The following is an 18,078-nucleotide window of genomic DNA, read 5'->3' on the forward strand; positions in this document are numbered from 1 at the left end:
AGTGATGCAGTATGAGAACTATTGCCTCTTCACGTGCATTAAGGTTTGAAAATTGTCAAGATTCCATATCATCCTTCAACAATTAAAAGCTGAAACACCATTGTAGGTCTCTCGTAGAAGGAATTCAGGTAATATAAAGGGTTCTTGTATAAGTCCATGTCACTTTTAAAACATCTTAAATCACTAGGAAAGTGGGCCTCTCCCACAGCAGCACATCTTGGGTGATGCTAAAACACCATTGTGCCATGAGTCTTTTTAGGAATTTTAGAGAGAGTTATTAGCAATGTGTCAAATCTGGTAATTCTGGGTGAGATAAAGTAGTCAAAATTTGAGGGGTCAGTCCCATGCCAAATGAAACAGAAAAACATAGGCATCAAATCTGTTTTAGCTAGAGTTCAGCCCTTTTGCTCTATTTGTTAGAAATTTTACACAGGTAAAGGCAGCACAATTGGGTCTCCCATTCCCATTTGCACAGGTAAAAAAGCACCATCAAAGAGGAAGCATGCCATGCTCATGGATTGGGGAAAAGCTTGGCATGAGCCCTGCTCTGTGTTAGTCTCTTCAGTAGTATATCTGGGTTTATTATGCTGAGAGCTCTTACTAAAGGTCTGGTTTTACCTGCTTCCAAGGTCGCAAGAAGTCATGGTGCAGCATTCATATGAAATTGACAAGTGCCTTTGAATGTTGGTGTGTGATCTGAGCTCCCAAATTATCCTCAACAGCAGTTTGAGAAAAGAGACCTCAGAGATAGTGGAACTGACATAAGTCCAGGCATTGCAGAGCAGGGAGGGGGTGCAAAAAAATAGAACAGATTTTCAGCTAAACTGTAGCTTTGCTTTGCTGTAGCTTTGACCTGTCACCTGGATGTTAGTTTCATCAGAACAGATGCAAAAAGCATGTCTTGCTGCTTTATTTTATGCAAGCACAGCTTATCTGGATTCAGTCTGTAGAACAATGATTGCCAAAGCCTTCACTAGTGGGCAGCTTTCAGTGTGTACTTTGGCACTTGGCAGCTAGACTGAACCAGATCAAAATCACCACCAGTGCCTTTATCGGCATGACAAATAAGAGAATGCAAATCTCTCTTTTGTTCCTTTGCATACTTGTCTGTGCTGTAACTGTAAAGGGCCCAGCCTCAGTGGTGGCGAGAGTGAGCAGGTGGGATAGCCATAACTGTAATTCCCACCTCAGCCCCAGCCACTCGCTACTCTCCCAAATTCACAGTATCTGTCAGGAGAAGATGACTTGGTGCTTGGCTGCACTGGGAAACGGTTGTGCTGGGAAACATAGTGCTGGGAAACTGTCTTAGAAAGGCATAATAGTAAAAGAAAAGTTACTCTGCTAAAACATATAAAACTCTGCTCAATAAATTGGGACCTGCTGTACAGTTGGTGTGTAACAGGATTGACAGTTGTGTCCTACAGTAAATTGGTATTGAATGTGTGTCTCCATTGTTTGATGGAGAAGAGTTAGAGTAGCCTTCTGACCATGCAGCAGGAAGGTTATGCTGCTTCTATCAAGAATTAAACTAATTATTCTGGCAGTGTCACCAAATTTACACTTGGTTACGTATTATCTCTTTCCTAAATTGATTCTTCAATTTTAAAGCAAGAAAGTGGTTTGTAATGTTTCTCTTAACTCTTGTGTAGTATTATTGTTGTAAATTAGCTTCTCTCTCTCCCGCATACCATGTGGTTGCTTCTGTTTTGTTGGGGTTTTTTTGAGATACTTTAAGATATGAAGCAATCTAAAAATACAAACTCATATCTGTAAGTTTGCTTATGTTCTTACACACATTCTTACATTTCTTACAGTCTCCTCATGCACAACATTTTTCAAGCACTTCAGTCCTAAGATTAAGTCAATTAATGTATACAGTTTTATGAATTTTGAAAAAAAAAATTATGTATGCAGAACTGGAACCTGCTTAACTTTGACACTCTCTGGTATTTCGTACCTCCAGCATTATGTGAAATTATATTTCATGATGGTCGGAGCTCATTAATAGCCTCTTGATAGTCAAAAATAGAAGAAGCAGCAAAAATTAGATGAAGACTTGATCCTTGTCATGTGCTACAATTTGTTTGTAATGCACTCACCAGTATTAGTCTTCGAAATTTAGCTGATAAAAGAATAAACTTTTGTAACTGGTTTTCTAAATACAGACTTTTTGAAATGTGAAATTCCTGTTGTTGAATTCTTTCACACAAATTCAGAATTTGGTGCTTGAGGTATGTGAAAAGGAGAGAAAGAAACTACTTTGCTCCTGTTCCCCGTCTGCTAGCTCTCAAACAGCTTTTAGGTAGAAATTAGAGAGAAGGACAAATACCATAAGAGTGAAAAACATTCCTATCAGTTTAATGTCCCTATTGGAATCTGCATCGTGGCTGTAATTTAAATGAATGTTGGCATGGCAAAGGTAAGTTAGTGATTCCAGTATAGTCCCTTGCAAAATGGCACAGCACCATAAATGGCAGGAGTGGCTGGGGCAAATCTCTGTATTTCTAGCAGACATGCCAAGGGTTGAGGGAATTTCAATGGGACTTCTTCCCACATTAGTGTTGTGGTGATTTGTCTGGCTTTTTTCCATGTGATGTCTGACTTGTGCATGTTTTCATGTGGGACAGCCAGCCTATGTTTGGTTCTGTAGAGGTTACATTTCAAAAGATTAAAAGATTGAAATTGCCTGTACTAGGCATCTCATGGTTATGTGAGCTGATGAAGATTTGTTCCTAATGAATAATTAGTTGAACAAATCATTGCTGTTGGTGCAATAATCGAGATGAGACCTGTAATTCCTCAGCATTTTCATGCAACAAACTTCCTGCTTCCAGATTAGACTTGTACGTGTGGTGCAAGCTCTGAAAAACATGTCTTTCTAGATCCATTCTGGAATATATGGAGGACTTTTCTCTATTTCTGCTAAAGAAAGAAGATTGTGAGCTACCAAAGAGAAAACCACTGTTTTTGTATTCCTAAAGTGCACTTTCAGCATTAGAAGAAAACAAAACAATTTAAATTGCAACAAATGAAAATAAAAAAACCAGGCAAACAAATTCCCAGACAGGGCCTCCAGTTACGCATACTAATTTTTGCGTTGTCTTCAAATATTGGTGCTCAGTGATGCCAGTATTCTTTCTTAGGAACCTTTTTATCATGGTTGACTGATATCAGCAGTATTTTTTTAGTAGGAATTCCCTGGAGATCTTACGGTGAAAAAGAGAGTAAATTTTGCCTTGCTTGAGAGAAGCAGGGGTACTGGGATCTGATTTGGCTTTATATCACCTGTAATAACCCACAGTCACTATGGTAAAGAGCAGTAGTTGGTTGGATGTGTCCTCCTTTTTTCTTCTAACCATTCCTGTTTATTGTTCAACCACAGAGGGTTTTAGAAAATGATGAAAATGCAGATGAAGTGAACGAGGAAGAAGACTTGGAAGAAGATATTCCAAAACGAAAGAACAGGCCTAGAGGACGGGTAAGTGGAGAGTTTATTGGAACGGAAAGGAAGGAAACAAGCCTCTGCTTTTTAGTGTATATTTCTTAAGTGTATTATATATGCAAAGTATTTAACCATGAATATATGATAGTGATAACACTATAGGTAATTTTCAGTCATATGTAATAGATTTTTAATACTTTTTCAGTTTATTTTCATGAATTGCTGTGAAAGAAAAGGATTATTTTGAGAGTAAAACTTTGGGGAAAATTTATTTTAGTGTTGTATTTACAATTGTAATGTAAACTGTAATAACTATGACAACATCCTGCTATTACAATGCTCCTTAAAAAAATTTGCTAATTACAGAAAATAGGAAATTCAGTCATGATAGCCAAATAAAGTATTAATAAAAGTAACGTGAACTGTGTTAATAAGTTTTGCAGCTTTCTTCAGGGTAACATTTTATGTCTGACGCTGGCTCTCTTGAGCCCATGGCAAATCTTCCATTTGCTTAAAAAGGGCAATATTTTATCCTTAGGGGACTCTGTGTCCCTTCTCTTACCTAAGATGTCTTCACAATTCATCGGGGTACCAGTTAAGTAACGAGGCCAACATTTTAAACTTGGAATCAACATTGTCAATTGTGGGCCCGTAAGCCAGGCATCTGAAAAAACATGGACACAAGTCTCAGAAGTTTTGAGCAATTTCATCTCTCTTTGGCTCCAGTGGATGCTGCAGGGGCACAGGAGCTCTAGAAGTACCTTTTGATGTGTTTATAGAAGTCAAGCAAGAAGGGCCACATTTTAGGCCAAATGAGCAGAATATAATAGCTTTTGAATAAAAGACATGAAACCACATTGAATACTTGCAATGTACTTATGCATCAGACCCTCTCTTTTGGTTTCTTCTTTGGTTGTTGTGTTGTTTCAGTTTTCTGCTCCTCTTTATTTTGGAGCTTAAGTCTTTTAATATAAGATCAAAGCACTTTAATAATTGGATAAGTATATATTTCACCATCCTTATTCTCAAAATCACCTGAACCAGTTTCTTTCTTTCTTTCTTTCTTAGCCAAAGACCCCCACCTGGAAAAAAATTTTCCAGAAAAATGTAAGTTTCAGAAAATTTGTATGAACCAGTAACCAAAACCAGGAGATAGAATCAATACATGCACATAAGCTTGACTGTAGCAATTAACTAATATTCCAGGCTAACAATTCTTTTCTAATAAGTTGCTCTCATATAAATTGCACAATGCTGGTTAGTGTGAGTGAAAGGGAGTGAATAGCTAAAAGAGATATATTGCTTAGGAGAAGGGAATTTGGTGTATTCCTATGTCCCAGACCTATACAAACAAAGTCCTGAAGTTAGTGTTATGTGCAAGATTTTGCTTCACTGTTCAAGAAAATGTTCAGGAATTTTTTCCCAGTTACTGTAAAGAAAGGAGTTAGAGGGTACTAGATGTCCCATTCATTTTGAAGCATACATTTATGTTATATTTTCTGCCCTAGAACTTGTCCCCTATTAAGTACAGGAGAGCAGGATTGCTTGCTTTTTTCTTGCAACTAACTCCTGCTCTGCTAGTGCCCTGGCTTCTTTCAGTGCAAAAAAGAGAAGTCTGAATAATGCCAAATACTTCAAGCAATTTTTGGTTTTATTTGATGGCATCAATAACCAAAGCAAAGCACGGTAGAAATTAGGAAGTCAAAATTAGGGCCATTTTATCTAGCTGTTGAAAACTGGTAAGCCTGAATTGCATCTGGTCACAAGTACTTTGGCAGTTTTCTAAAGGCAGCCATTTTCTAGCCTGACCCAGCATAGGAAATTGAGGCTAAGGATTTAAAATTAGGGACATGAAACAAACATAGGGTGACATGAAACCCAGGCAGCTCTTTGTTTCTGGGAAGGACTTGGTTAGGGTATTTTTAGAGGGCAGAAGAGGGGAAGGACATGCATAAGAAACAAGATCCTTTGGAGTGTGACCTTTGGGGACTCAGAGGAGTGAGAAGGACTAACAGCATAAATACAGGATTAATGCGACGGAATTACTGCTCTGGACTTTCCAAATTGCACATGCCCCTTCCTTTCCCTACAGCATGATTTTATTTTTAATCCTGGACTCTCCATCTGTCCTTTTGGCTACTCTCTCTGGCTGCTTCAGGGCTGCTTCAAGGCTGCTGGTCCAGGCCTCACATGTCAAGTCTTGTAGTCTTTGGTGCATCCTGTCAGTAGAATAAAGGCAGCTGTGGGTGATTGAATTCAACAGCCTGGAGCACAGACAGAAAGTGTGGGGCATTCAGTTCAGTACCTCTGGGGCAGCTGTTTGGTTTCCTTTCCTCTCAAGGCTAGCCCTGAAATCACAGGGGCATAGGAAGGACACTGAAGGCAGAAGAGGTAGATTTACAGACAGAGATTTTTAGTGTCTTTGCTGGACAGGGGCAATGTGGTACCAGCTGGGCAGGGTAGTTTGCTAGAAGATGTGAGATGTATGCAGCTGTACTTGTACAGATTGTCTGCTCATCAGCTGGACATCCTGTGGGACAATTTCAAAGGCATCAAGCACGTTTAAGAACCCAAGTCCCATTGAAAGTAATTGACTTGAAAAATCTCCCCCTCTGTGTTCATTGCATGAAAAAGTGTATCTGACATGTGGTCATGCCATGAATGATGTGCCCCTGCATTTCTGTAGAGAACAGTTTGAAAGGAAACAGCTGCTGTAAGACTAGCAAAATTCTGAGCAACAAACCTTAAATTAGTATCATATTCTGAAATGTACCTATGTAAAAATAGTACCTTCTTATTCAACAGGTATGTGCCCAGTGTGTGAATAGAGTCTGAGCTACTGACTAGTGACAAATTTAAGACTTTCCATCTTTTTCATAGCCCTAAAAAGTCAATGCAGCTGGTAAGATAGGGAAATTAGATCCCAATCCAGGTACCAGCAGGAATATTTATAAGGGCCAATCACTTGCCTATGCGAAGACTCCTTGATGAGTTGAGGGCTGTGGAGGAGCTGCCATGGACTGAAATTCAGCTTGCAGCACATTTAGCAGTAGTGAGGGAAGAAAAGAAGTAGCCTGGGATTGATTTCATTGCCCAGAGGGGGTTTAAAGAGCTGGCAGTCAGAGAGAAAATAGTGCAGGCTAGTAAGATGATTTTATGTGATACGGTCAGTAAAGAAGCTTCCACCAAACAATTGTTGCTGAGGCCATTTCTAGGGTGAAACTGCTTTTCAGTTCACCCTTACAAATCTTGCTCTGCACATGTGTGCTGGACTGCACAGAGGTCTTTGCAGAAGGCAGAGTTATCCTTGTCATACATAACAGTATTTACCCCATCCAGATAGCTGCAAATCCATGTCTTCCCTTTGGGACTGTGTTAAGAGTTAGACCTGAGAAATCCCAGGGAAAAAACATGTGAAGTTTTATAAATCCCTGTTTTGACAGACTTTGTCAGGCCACTATAAAACTGTTCCTTATAACTTCTCTTTAGATATCCAACAGAACACAATTCTAATAGTGCTAGCTCTGTTCCAAGCTCATAGAAGAGGGATGGAGTTTCTATGGCCCCTTTATGGCTGGGTGCAAATATTCTCAGATTTCTACACCTTCTTCAGCTTTACCTAACAAAGCTCTGTCCCTTTCTTATTTCTACATGCAAAGGCTTGCAGGATTTGAGTCAGGTGGCCTTGTCTATAGTGAGAAGTATGAACAGTTTAATAAGAGGAGCAGCAGAAGCAATTCTGTGATTTTTTTTCCAGGAATAGAGTAGCTAGGAAAATTAATAAAGCACTATTTAGCCATCCACCTGTGATCACTTCCTCAAACAAAGATCAATTCTAAAATTATTGTCATTTACAGACTGTACATTAGTGAACATGAAAGAGTTGAAGGCCTTGGCTGAGTTCCCAGTTCCACATCACAGCTCCAGCATTGGACAGATATGAGCTGTTCCCTTGTTGGCATCTCAGCTGAGAAGGGTCAGGATCAAGTAGTTTTGATATTGAATTCCACTGTCACCCCTGGAGCTCAAGACAGAGCAGTCTGTGCTGTGGAGAAACAAAGTTTTTCAGTTTCTGTAGCTGTCAGTTCGGTCCATTTTAGGAAGACAGAACTGCACAGACACTTTTCTGGGTAATTTCTGTTATTGCAGGTAGCCATAGCAACATTATCTAATCTTTTCCACTAACTGACCAAAGCTCCATTTTATAATTAGCCATGGTATCTTTGTCCCAGAAGGCCATTTCAAAACATTGCTTTTCAGCTAGAAAACAAAACATAACACAAACAATGCCCCTTTGAAAATACTGAAGGAGATAATTTGACCTATCTTTTATTTGAGGTCTGTTTTCTGGCTGATTTAATGTTTGTATATATCCTTTAACACCTGTTCATCTATTCATTCATTCATATTCAGTTCAGCAAGGTATTTGAACATCTTCAGAAATGAATGTGTGATGATACTCGACTGAATATGTGCTGGCAGTGACCTACTGCTGTGGATGAACAGTTTGAGCTATCTGTGGAGAGGATCTCCATTGCATTACAAGGTCCATTAATATAGTGCACATCTTAGGAGATGAAGGGTCAAGACCACTTTGAGAAACCTGTATGGAAGCTGAGGATTTGTTTAGTTTATACTGCACATCTTTCATAGGAGGGTGTGGGGCACAAGGAGACCTGAGAGGTGACAGAATAATGCTAACATTCCTCTTGTCCTTGCAGGCTCGGGGATCTGGAGGTGGCAGGAGACGGAATGATGCTGCCTCCCAGGATGATCATGACAAACCCTATGTTTGTGACAGTAAGTAGCAACCAGACAGCTTATTCTGCTTCCAGCCTGGTCCTACCAGCTTAGTGCACTCAGGGCTTCATATATTACAGCAAAATATCCTGCTGCTCTCTGACTTGCATGTTTGCCACCTGCTGCTGATGCTCTTGGTGTTTTTGCATGAAGGAAATAAAATTAAGTTCTCAGCAAGACTCCACTTTCCTTTGTCCTTTAATAAATCATCTCTTATATTTTCTTTCTCTTTCTCTTTTTCTGGCTTCTATGCCTTTTGTCTTCTTTTCCCCCATGTAAGTTTCACCCTCTATTTCTTTCTGTTTCAGATAGTTACAAACAAAAGCATAACTCAAAAATCTCCGACAAAGGTACTTCACCCTTGTTGTGTCTCTTGATATATTTGGTGATTCTCTTCCCTTCAGTCCTTTTAAAACCTCACTGGGCTAAATTCTGAAGGTCTTATCCCTCACTAGAACGTAGTCTTGTGGCATCATCAAAAGCTGAGCCCTTCTAAGAAACAGATAACATCTTGAATGCTTTGTTTTGACACGTATGCACTTCGAATACAGCCCTGCTGTTTGGCATCTTGCAGTTGGACTGCAGGTGAAGCAAGGCATTGTCTGAACAGAAAAATAATACTAGAGCCCAGCATCAACACTGAAGGAGGGTACTAGTATCCTAGTATGAGTGAGGAGTCCAGTGTTTGTTACCAAAAGGTTTGGGGATTTTTTTGCAGTCCTTAATGCCTTCCTTCTTCTTTTGATATTCTTTTTTGCTTTACTGTCTCACTTCTGTGAAGGGCACTTATCTTACCCACATATTTTTGAGGCTTCCCATTGTAAGGCTTACTCTAGAGTGCACATACAATTGTAAATTGTGCTACCAGGTGCTTTCTAGCCTGTAAGACAATAGCTTAAAAAAGTTAATAGAAGTAGGAGAATAGCAGATCTTCACTTCTGTAATCCAAAAGAGATGGTTTTGAGAACAGCTAAGTACCCCTTTTTCTATTTTTGCCAATTTTGCAGCATTACCCACCTTAAAAGAATAACGCTTATTATGTCAATCTGTGGGGGTATTTTCTGCTGATTTATAAAAACGTAAGGAAATGAGGAGCATGCATGGTGAATAAGAACTTTATGCCATCTGATGAAATCATATTCTTGTATGGTGAGACCAGGTGACTGTATGTCCCCAGAAATGGAAAGAATTGCATATGAACGGGACATGACACATGATAAAACATGGTCAAGGAGGAAGAGCCCCTTGAATTATGAAGAGTCAGAGGACTTATGCTGTGATTAAATAGCAGTCCTAGTGCATTGGTACAACTAAAATGTGTCTTCTAATACTTCTATGAGAGCCCAAGAGTTATCTTGCTGTGATCCACAGGTTTTCTTTGCTGGTATATGTATATCTTCCTTTATCTCTTTTCTGCACCATCCTTCTAAATCCAAGGACACTTGTCAGTGGTAGTCATTTTGAACATAATGACTCTTTATTCTCTCATCTTGCATTGCTTTTGGATTTTACCAAGAACTCACAACATACACAGTAGTGCTTTGCACAGAGTAGATTAAACATTGAAGATACCAAAGCAGGCAGCAGAAATCTGGTCAGAAGTCAAGACTCTCATACATTGTTGTATTGATGGAATGTTGCTTTGGCTTACATTTTGGAGCATAAATTTCATCTTTGGTTTCAGAAATATAAACTTTTCTATTTCATTTGGCTGACACTTTTCACTTTTAGGAAACTTACAGTTACAGGTGAGTCATAAAGGGTTTTGGACTCCAGACTTGGCACAGTGACTTCTCCTTTTCCATTGAAGTTGCTGATAAAAGGGTTATATGACAGCAGAACTCTTCTATCTGAGTTTAGAGCAGAAGGGAAGAACTGTCCCTTCTGCTGTAATGTCAGTAGTGTAAGCTGTAATGTCATCATCCTGAAGTACATCCTTCCCTCATTAAATTTTGATACAAACATGAGATACAATTAATTATGAGTAATTTGCTTATTATCCTGCTTGGGTGGATTTTTTTTATATTTTTTTTTCTTTGAAATGATTTCATGAGTATTTTTATAGATAAAAATTTAATTGTGGTAGATTAGAAATTGGTTTGCAGTACTCCTTGGGAGATGTTTTGGGCAGATAGGTCTGTTTCACATGGAGACGTGCAGGTGAAATGCAGTGTTATGTATTTCCTGTTTGGGAAAGCATTATTCCCTCCATCACATTATTGGTATAAATAATTAGCTTAATGGGCCAACAGTTTGTTTTTTGTGTAGTTTATTTAATTTGCCTCCAGGCTTCTTTTTCTGCAAGTATTCTGATATTTGGGTTTTGAAAATGACCACAGAGAAGAAAGCATAAACACAGCTAAACCAAATTAATTTTCTTATAAAACTGCATGGGCACAAAAAATGATTTGTAGTCAAAAACTACTTTGCTCTTTTATCATATTTACACATTCACATTTCAGCAAAACAAGAATATATCAACAGATTCCATCAGTTATAAAAAAATAGGAAAACACTTAGGCTGTGTGTCAGTAAGATGATGCAAGAGTGATGCCCAACTGGCACTGCCCCTTGTGTTGGAAAATAGCAATGTTATGTCTGAAAAGACCTGCCTTTTTCTGTACGAGGCATTCAGATATTCCCCAGTATTAAAGTCTCAATATTAAAACTGACTGGAAACATGCAATTTCTAGGCGGTAAAGGTTTTCAAAGCTCAAAATATTTTGTCCTCCTGTGCTTTTAAGGAGAGGTGGTTGGATGCTTGTTTTGTGGAATGAAATACTCTGAAATACTTCAACTGGTTTTATTGAGCTTACACTGTAGTAGAAGCTCAGAATAAAATGTTTGGCCAAAGCATCAATAAAATTGCTAGGATAATCATGAAATGCATGGTTTCATCACATCAACAAGTAGAAAACTTTGTGGTCAGATTTTTGACCACTTGCACCGGATAGTGCTTGTGCCTTAAGCTCCCTTGGGATCACTTTGATAACAACAGTGGCAGGGAAGCCTGGTGGGAGATGGGTACAGACTGCAAATGGTAACGTAGCCAAAATGGCTCAGCAGCTGTATGAGAGCAGTCCCAATTATAGCTTGAGCACCTGGCTAGGTGAGGCAGCAGGTGCCTCAGAGAAGAGTGGAAAGTAAGGCTCAAAAAACAAAAAACAAAGCCTGTGGTGTCAAGCAAGTGGAAGATAAACCCTCATCATTGTTCATGATAAATGGGGCATGTGGTTTTTAAAGGAACAGAGTGAATGAATGAATGAATACTTACAGGTTTAATAAGAATTGATGTTGTGTCCCTGTCAAATATTCAACTGGGGAACTGTTATTTCTACCAAGCAGTCTTCTTAAAAATCCTTCTATTGCTTTTATAGTGTTTATTATATATTACTTACTACTTTTTAAAAAGCACAGCCTTCTCTGAAGTGTTATCTAGAAACTTGTATTCTGGTTTAAAAGTTACAATCAGTTGCAGCACTTGAGTTCCATGGCTCCAGATGTGTACTTCCTCTAGCCAGAGAAGTTAGTCTGTGCTGAATCTCTGCAATGGAATTACCAAACCAGTGCAAAACAAGGACAAATTTTGGGTTTTTTTGAGTGGAGTGAATGGTAGGACAGGAAGATAACTTTGAGGAATGACTGCCTGCCAGAACCTAACTCAAGATTTAGTATTTGACATGACACAGCTGAGAAGAAAGAACAGGAGGCAACAGAGAAAAGCAAAGAAAGACAATGAGAGGGGCAAAATTCAGTGAGGAAAAAAAAAAAAAAAGAAAAAGGCAGCATGTACTCCTCCAGTTTCCTGTTTCCACTAAAAACATGGATTGTTTCCTTCTGTCTCATACTGGTGACAGATTGTGCAAAATGTATGTGGAGAGCTGGCTGGAACACAGCTCACAGGCTGCCAAGGACCAAATGTGTAACTATTTCAAAATGACAGCAACACAGCCATTAGATATTTGATAAAGAAATCTTTTAAGTCATAGGTTTCAAATCCCCTTTTTAACAAGGGAAGTATTTGATATTCATTTTACTCATAGAGAAATAGAAACCCAGTGAGAATTTGCTTATCCAAAGAATTGCAGGATGCTACAGCCCAGAACTTAAAAGAGAGCTGTCTTTTATGAAACACTCAATGCTTACAATTATACTGTTTTCCCCCACGTAATGCAGTTGTGTAACATTTTCATATCAGTCTTCAAATTTGAAGGAAAGTAAGGTTCATCATAGGAGACTGTCTGGTAGCCTCATAAAAAACCCTCACTCTTCCCCATTTGTGACATTTGGTCTGCACTGCTGTATTACTGCTTGCTTACGCAGCTTGTTCCTAAGGCAGCATTCACATCAGGTCATAGCAAAAATATATCCTTTGAATGCAGGAGGAATTGGAGTGGGTTACATTCTACAAACTCCCACTGTTGTTATTGAGCTTGGCTACCTAATTAAAGATCAAGTCAACTTCCCAGTGTTGAGATTCAGGATAAAATCTGCCACATGCAAGAATGATGAGCCTATCTAGCAAGGAAAATTGAAGATAAAAAAGTCAAAACTGCTGAAAGGAAGGCCACTGGACAAAGTTTATCAAAAACACACTCTCACTTGCTATGTGTAAGCTTCATAGTGTTAAAAACTAACCAACAGCGTGCATTTCAGACTGGGAGAACCAGTTCTCACTATTCTTTTGTCAGCTCTAAAAATGAGAAAGATGTGGTGTAAGCACTGGTGTGGATGCTGGAATTCATGGATTCCAGTCCTGGTAATGAAAAAAGATCACTGTGTGGGAAAGTCAGCCCCTCTGCGGTTCTCTTTTTTCCAGAACTGAAGTGAGAATAGTATTTCCCACTCAGGAATGTGGAGGAAGATTAATTAATGTTTGAAAAGCAAGTCTGCAGTGGGAAGAGTTATATAAGAACTAAGTGTTTATTAATGATCACCCTTTTATAGAAACTACTTTTTAGCACAGTGATGTGGTAGGTTAATAAAATGTGCTCTTACCTGGAAAAGAAGACATTAGGGTGAATTGAGGAAGATTCAATCTGTTGGAGAAACCATGAAGTTCTGACTTAGCTTTCATTCTAGTGAACTCTCACTGAAGGGAATGGCTCTTTTGCCTGACTAATATCATGACCCTTTTCCCCCTGAAAAAGTCTAATTTCTTTGAGGAACATGAAATCTCTGCAGTTTCAATTCATGGCAGGGCTTCAGACTCTTTTCATGACACAAAATGAATTTGAAAACTGGAAAAATCTAGTCACCAAGAACAAAGGCTGCTGGAACTGAAATCTTTGGTCCTACAAAGGATCTTCTAGAACAATGTAAACCAAACTCATTTGCCTCAGTTCTGGTTATAAAGTCCTCGAAATCAGTTTATGAAAAGGCATGTCTGAGACTGCTGCCACCGTTGAAGGCCACCTGGAAGTCCTTACAATGGAAAGGACTCAGCTGCAGAATTACTACTGCCTCAGCTTATATCAATACTTGCTTTTTTCTGGTGAGCTGATACTTTTTTGCCGAAGAAGGACGAGTCTGCAGACCCATCTGATTTCCTATGTCATCCTTAACTCCCTAGCTAAAAATCCCTGTAGGATCCTATAAGGAATGGAGTAAACACCACAGTTTTGGGACTTGTTGCAGGGAATGCAAGGTTCCTTTTGTGCATTGACCACCTGATAGTGTTCTGGAAATAATTGGACAGAAGTCTTTGAGCAGTATTGGTAATTCATAGCAATAGAATTATTTTTTTAATATTCTTCTTTGAATGCATCAATATAAGTGGGATAGAGCAGGATACTTGATGAGCCGATCCAGCTCATCAAGCAGATGGTCAATCTGCTAGAAATGTGAATCTCTTTCTCCATTCTAAAAAATGCTACAACATTTATGTAATTAGAGGAGGTTACCATTCTGAAAGAATTTAAGCAGTGAGCTCTCTCTGGGCTGTTTACTCAAGTGTTATGCTTTTCTACTATTCAAAACATGGGGGAAATCATACAGAACTGCAGATAATCTTGTTGTTTTGACTCTTGTTCAGCATCTGTTCCACTGCTTGTCCTTTGCCCTGCAGGACCACAGAGAAGGAGAAGTAGTTTCCCTCTCCAGAATGCACTGGAAGAAAACAAGGATGGTACTAGAAGAAGGGAGACTGAACTGATGTTTTGTGGACAGCATGCATCTAACAACAGTCTAGTCCTTCAAAATGTCTTGCAATGGAGTTAGGTTTACATAGGAAAAATGAAGGCAGATGCTTCAAAGAATGGATGTGCATATCTATATGAGTATTTCATTTCACCCAATATTCCCTCTTCCCTCCTGCAGGAGGTCTCATTTCTGAATCAAGGCCATTCAAAGACTTAAAAAATCTGTGACTGAGGACAGGACATATTGCGCTTCAAAGAAACTTCTGTCTTGTTATGATGATTCTGTGATCATCACAATGACTCTGTGATCATTGCACAATGAAGAAAATTGGGATAAAGTATCTAATATTCCAGATCACTCATACATATCAGGAGCTTGTTTGACATGTTTCTAATAAAGAAAAGCATTTTCCTTGAGGGAGTTTGTAAATCAGTTAGAAGAGATTAAGAATGAAATATATTATTGTAATAGGCTTTTATTTACAATTTTCTATAATCTCTTCCAAAAGGTGGAACATCAGTTGGTGCTTTCTGAGAAGTAGCAGAAAAGTATAAAATTTAAAGCTTTATTTATATGTAAATGAATAAATGGGATGAGGGGTTTTTTTTGTTTTGTTTTGTTTTGCTTTGTTTCTTTTTTTTTTTTTTTTTTTTTTTTTTAATTTATTTGGGGACAGTCCCAGACCCAGGTGTCTGGAGAATGGGAAGTAAGTATCTATATGTGTTGCTGGATACATACTGGGGCCAACTTAAGTTTTTAGGAGTGGATGGTCACTTACCCCTTGGAGATCCTTTTCAGGGGAGTCTAAAAACAGGATTGTGTTCTCTCTTCTGGCACCGTTTCCTTCTAAGCAAGCTTTGCAGGACAGACTGCTGGACATGACATTTATTCCTGTGTGGAATCCTTGAGGTTAATTAAGGTAATAAAGTGACTGAAAATGTGTCCAGAGGTAAAAACTTCCAAGCAGGGCACTGAACTTTTTGTCCTTGTTTTCTAATATTTTAAAATGGAAATATTTGTATTTGGTAGATGAAATAGCCGTATTAAAGAAAATGAACATTCCGAGAATGCTTTGAAGATGAAAAGTGATACATTTTTGAGGCAATAACATGTCTTTTTGAGACAATAACATGAAATAAAAGCTTTATAGAAAATCAATTAATATGTAATGAATTCTATGATGTTCCCTGCCCTTGCTGTAAGCTCCCTGTGAAAGTAGACCTTTCATCACCCTGAGTTGTTTGATTCTGTCCTTAATATTTGTTGACTTAATCCTAAAATAAATGGAAGTTCAGAAGCAGGATTCTCTGTCACACATTGTACTGTTTATTGGGATGCTGAGTATGAAGTTTACCTGGGAAAATAAGTATCACTACCACATGTTTTTCTAGCAAGAAACTGTGGATGATTTCCACCTCCTTGTCTTAACTGGGAATCTGTAAAAGAAGTTATTAACATTTGGAGAAAGTATTTTAAAAAAAAAAACCCATCTGTTCCCTTTTTTTCAGAGATCAGTAATGAAGAAAATAATGTCCTTTCTTCTCAGTCTTGTTCCCATTGCTGTGCTTTGTGCAGCATCACTACTGGAACTGGCATTTCATTTAATTTTATGTGCAGTCTTGTTATAATCTTAGCAGAGAGGATTAGGACTCTGTGATCTGTAGGGACTGAATGTGCATTTGCCTAGGCCTGTGGGAAGGACTGCTGGCAGCATGGTGGGAAGAAACCTTTTCTGAGGACCTGCAGCTACAGGACTGCCCTGTGTCACCTTTCACCAGTGCTGGCTGGAAGGGTTTTGGGCAGGCGCATGGAGTGTGTGGTGCCGTTCTCAGGGGAAAAGGGAGCATTGTTTGAGAGGATGCCACTGTGGTTGTAGATCACACTGATGTTTCCGTTCTCTCTTCCCCTCCCTCATATCTCCTTTCCATCCAGTCTGTGGCAAGCGTTACAAGAACAGGCCTGGGCTGAGCTACCACTATGCTCACACCCACCTCGCCAGTGAAGAGGGTGATGAAGCCCGCGAGCAGGAGACCCGCTCTTCCCCTGTCCACCGAAATGAAAACCACAAACGTGAGTAGGATTTTGCCTTTGAGATCCTTTTCAGGGGTGCTGCCTCCACCCTGTCTTTGCCTTGGGGAGGCTGGTGTTATTGCCTGGCTCAGTTGTGAGTGATTGGGACCTGGATGCTTGGAGCTAATCAGCCACAGCTCACACGGATGCTGGCTCAGCTAGTCAGAAATTCATTTCAAACCCAGCATTATCTCTGCAGCAAGTCACTTTTCCATTACTGCTCCTGTGGGGAGGAGGTGGCAAAGAGAGGGGGGAAAAGAAGAGATGCCCTACCTGCCCATCATCAAGCAGCCTCCCAGTGGCTTTTAGTAAGGCTGTCAAAGAAATAGACATCCAGCAGTTTCTGGGGGCTGTCTTTGTTTTGCCTTTAAATAAGATATATTCGTCAATGTCTCAGTTTTTAGTATGAAAATAACAGCACTTTTCTCCCTTATACCTTCACCTGCTGCACAAGCAGCTTACCTTCAACTTTGCCAAATGTTGCTTCTTAGTTACAATTTGACAAAAGCTATGAAAACACATCAGTACTGATCTGCAAGAAGGAGAGCTAGAACATGAAGGGAGAATGTACCTCAATTTCCCACACTGGTACAGCACTGAAGGAAATCTAAATGGTCTGAATTCTTATGTAATGAATCACATATGTTCAGTGTGAGCATAAGGTCCATTGCCCCATTTGACTGTCCCTTCTATCTCCCTAGGCACAGAACAGGAGGTCAAGGAGACTGCGTTCTATTACTGATTTTTGCAAGTCTCTAATCCCCTGTTTCTCAGTTTTCCAGAGTGCAATACTATGTGATGTTTGCTGTGACCTTGGGATTTGTGTAAATATCTTTGTTTGCTTTCAAAAAGTTCTTTTGGATCAGCATGTGATCTGTGTTATTTTAGTTAAAAGTAATAAAGCAATAAAATGCTTATGGGGAAAAATATGCAGGAAACCCCTTTCTAATACCTTCAAGAAATATAGAAGTAGGAAAATATTTTCTTTCTAAGCAGTATAATTGATACTTTTCCCCAGGGAGGTGTGGGAGGGGGTTTCCTTCCTCCAAAGCATCTGCTACTAGCCACTGTCTGAGCTTGAAGGACTGTTTAGTGTGATCCCATTTGGCAAGCTCTATGTTTCTGTCACATTTATGTTCTACCTTTTAGTTATTCACATGTTTTGTTGATTCACAGCAAAAGTGATTTTGACTCCTCCAGCTGTTGATAAACTTGAGCTGTCAATACATTAAGAGTGACTGCTTGGGCAGGCAGGAGAATGTCAGTGTTTAGCCAGTAGCTTTTGTTTATTTAGCAATTATATCAGCTTTGGGGTTTTTTTGGTGGTTGGTTTTTTTCTTGGGTGCCTGCAGTCATCAGTAATAGTTGCATACCTGAGAGGAATATTGCAAATCTGTATTGAATCATTATTGATAATGGTCTTGCAATAGATGCCCAAAAAAAAGAAGGGTAGTGTCTCATTCCCTGAATTCAGCTTGACATGGGTGCCAAGGGGTCTTAGTCCTTGGATCTCTGGTGCTTAGGAAAAGATAGAAGTTAGCAAAAAGAGCTAGAAAAGCCATGGTAAGTTAGGGGCAGCTGACTTTCGCCCATGATAAAAACAGCACGTTCTACACTGTGGGAAA

The 18,078-nt window shown here is 39.2% G+C and overlaps 1 protein-coding gene across 5 annotated transcripts in view; it reads left to right on the plus strand.

Annotated features, from left to right (window-relative positions):
- DPF3 (double PHD fingers 3) overlaps positions 1-18,078 on the plus strand; it is a 177,866-nt gene that overhangs the window by 120,774 nt on the left and 39,014 nt on the right. For 2 of the 5 annotated variants that reach the window (XR_010743824.1, XM_066321310.1), the window contains exons 5-8: positions 3,383-3,478; positions 4,511-4,549; positions 8,164-8,242; positions 16,316-16,453. Coding sequence is in view for 3 of the 5 variants with exons in the window: in XM_066321310.1 (XP_066177407.1) it covers positions 3,383-3,478; positions 4,511-4,549; positions 8,164-8,242; positions 16,316-16,453 (352 nt within the window). In the remaining 2 variants the exon portion in view is untranslated. Of the gene's footprint in view, positions 1-3,382; positions 3,479-4,510; positions 4,550-8,163; positions 8,243-8,550; positions 8,593-16,315; positions 16,454-18,078 lie in introns of all 5 variants that reach the window. The other 3 variants (XR_010743825.1, XM_066321311.1, XM_066321313.1) reach the window with 2 other exon arrangements.

The sequence above is a fragment of the Sylvia atricapilla genome, chromosome 6 (assembly GCF_009819655.1).
Source record: "Sylvia atricapilla isolate bSylAtr1 chromosome 6, bSylAtr1.pri, whole genome shotgun sequence".
Taxonomy (NCBI): domain Eukaryota; kingdom Metazoa; phylum Chordata; class Aves; order Passeriformes; family Sylviidae; genus Sylvia; species Sylvia atricapilla.